Consider the following 2,696-nt stretch of genomic DNA (forward strand, 5'->3'; position numbering starts at 1 on the left):
CAGGCAATTAATGTCAAGTATGTGAGTAGCTGCTACGCAGTGAAACTAAGTGCGCTACAGAAGAGCGATGAGCCCACGTGGCAGTCTCGCAAAAAGTCATCACTCGATGACCCCTACCCATCGACAACGCCCGACATGGTTGACGTGACCGCCCACCACGCCGTCCAGCCGTCGGTAAAACTATGCACGACACGACAAAGCCTGCGCGCGCCGCGCGCCAGCAAGCAACGCGCCCCAACCGCCATCGACGCGGCCGCCAACACCGACGACGCCGACTCAACATTATAGATGAGTAAGAGCTGGAACGAACACGCACAAAGTGCGGAGCAACAAATACACCGGTTCATGCCATAAGATGCGCTACATCGGACAAAACACCCAGCACGAGCGTCTGACGGCTCAAACAGCTGGAGACAGCAAGACAAGCGCAGCAGACGCCGCGCGTCAGCAGGAAATGAAAACAAGCTTCTTGTACCTCGCACGTGAGAGGGGAAGAGACGGACAGGAAAAAACAGCCCGGGTAGGTGCCTCAGCTTCGGCAGGCATTTCCCAGGAAGCAAGCAGGATGGACGCCTGCGAAGACCTACTACACGCGTCCACGCCGCCGCAGGTGGAAACAGCTCGTGCTTACGAGCTGGCTAAGTGTAGGGGCAATGAGAGATGGCCGCCGTCGCCGCCTGACCGCCGCGACCGGTCGCGAAGTCCCAGGGGCAGGAGTACTACACGCCGCCCTGTGACTGCTCCATTACGCTACTCCCTTCGTCAAGAATGGAATCTCTCATTAAAGAAGGCCAAGAGGATACTGGATACGATAACCATCCGACGCGCTCCTGCTCTGCAGTCGCGCGCAGAACCCGCGCTGTAACGTTCTCCTCGCTGCAGCAATGTGGAAGCCCCAGGAGCGCGACAGGACACCTCTGAGCTTGAACTACTCTGGGAGCACGCCGGATCAACGAGAAAGACGTGACGAGGGGAATTGCAAGCCGTTTTTAAGGGAACCTGTTAAGAGCTAACTGCGAATAGGGATACAGACCTTGTTAAGCCGCCCGCCGCGCACCCGCCCTACAGAACTGTTAAGCCCTCTTCTCGCGCCTCTGTTAAGGCCTCCCTGATACGACTATCGTATTCTGGCACGACTACCACTTGCGGACGAGGAAAGGGAGGGGTCACAGTCCAGCGCAGAAAAGAGATGTCACAGTCCACTGTAGGGAGGGCAGAGCGGAGGAGCACACAGGCCAGCTGTATACGAAGCGCAGGGAGTGTCACAGGCCAGTCCTAGGAAAAGGTGGACACAAGCTAGGTTAGTAGGGGATAGGTGCATAGGCTGCCCGTCGAGGAGTCTACAGGACCACCCCTGCAAGACACGGTCGGCCTACCGTGGGGAGACCCTCGTAGGCAACGCGAAACGGATGTCGCAAGGCATTCGCGGGGCGTAGTGCGTAGCAGCCACTGCTGGCTCCGGGGACCTCACCCCTTCGATGGGCTCTGACCCTCGGTGTACCTGAGAGCAGGCGGGATCAAACCCCGGCCGGAGAGACTGCTACGTGGCTCGAGAGAACGGATGCGCGTGTCGGTACACAAACAGACAGGACGGTTCGCCAGGACGGAACGCTGGTGATGTGTGCTTATGGAGCAAACAACGAGTTACTTGGGCTGCGTGAGGTTTTGCCTGGGCCTCAACTAGTGGAAGCCTAAACGGAATTGGCTGAAAACCAAGGCAGGGCCCAGTAGACAATGGGGCACGCCGCACCTGCTTAGATATACAAGAATCTAATAACTGTTGCACGAAGCTGCAAGGTGCGCGAACTGTGGAGGCCAGCATATGGCCACCTCTCGTCGATGCCCCGAAAGGATGCAGCGAGCCCGGAAGCACAAGGAGAAGCCAAGCGCCGAGATACGAAGCAGTCCCCCCACGACCTTGGAAGACCAGACACCGATCGCAAGGCAGGAAGCCGACGTAGAACACATGGACGAGGATGTAGCTACACCTCAGGCGGGAGAAATTGTTGCCACTCAACCGCCAGCAGTGACACTGGGAATGGAAGGGATGCGGTCGAGCTCATCGTGGTCTGACTCAACGTCGAACCCAGACATTGACAATGAACCGGCAAGTCCGACTCCAAGAGGTAGAGAAAAGACTCCGATGTCAAATGATCATGATAGTGCTGCAACATAACTGCAACGGCACATTAGTGCCAATGATGGCGGCTCTCGAGGCCGCCCTCGAGCGAAAAGCCGAAGTGGTGTGCTTGCAAGAGCCCTACGTCGGGAGAAAGAACGTCGTCAGCCACCCGGGCTTTCAGATTAGATGGCCAGAATGTGAAAAGAGGGAGACGAGAGTTGCGCTTGCCATCAGCAACGATGTGCTGGACCGGTACGTGTTCGAGGAGAGGACGGACCTGGTCAGTAGCCCATATGTGCAATGCTTGGATGTGTGGGAGACCCAGCGGCGGAGAAAGGTACGCCGCACAAGACTGGTTAACATATACAACCGGGCGAGGATGGCAGGCGGTGGTTACGCAATGGATCGTCTGAACCTGTCGCAGCTCATAGAGGGACGAGTCATCCTCGCCGGGGACTTCAACGCGCGTAGCCCGGCTTGGGACCCGTGGGTGGCGAGGCGGTGCAACGCCGGCACGACAGAGAAACTCATCGAGGAACACGGACTGATCGTCAACAACAACGACCAGCCAACG

General features: G+C 57.8%; 1 protein-coding gene across 1 annotated transcript; it reads left to right on the top strand.

Moving 5' to 3' along the window:
* Positions 1-2,156: 2,156 nt before the first annotated feature.
* Positions 2,157-2,696, top strand: WHR41_09387 (uncharacterized protein; the record flags this gene model as incomplete). Its single annotated transcript, XM_069377990.1, has 1 exon — positions 2,157-2,696. A coding segment is annotated over one exon (540 nt), but the record flags the coding sequence as incomplete, so codon positions are not given.

The sequence above is a fragment of the Cladosporium halotolerans genome (genome assembly GCF_011745625.1).
Source record: "Cladosporium halotolerans strain TM138-S3 chromosome Unknown Sca83, whole genome shotgun sequence".
NCBI classification, from domain to species: Eukaryota; Fungi; Ascomycota; class Dothideomycetes; order Cladosporiales; family Cladosporiaceae; genus Cladosporium; species Cladosporium halotolerans.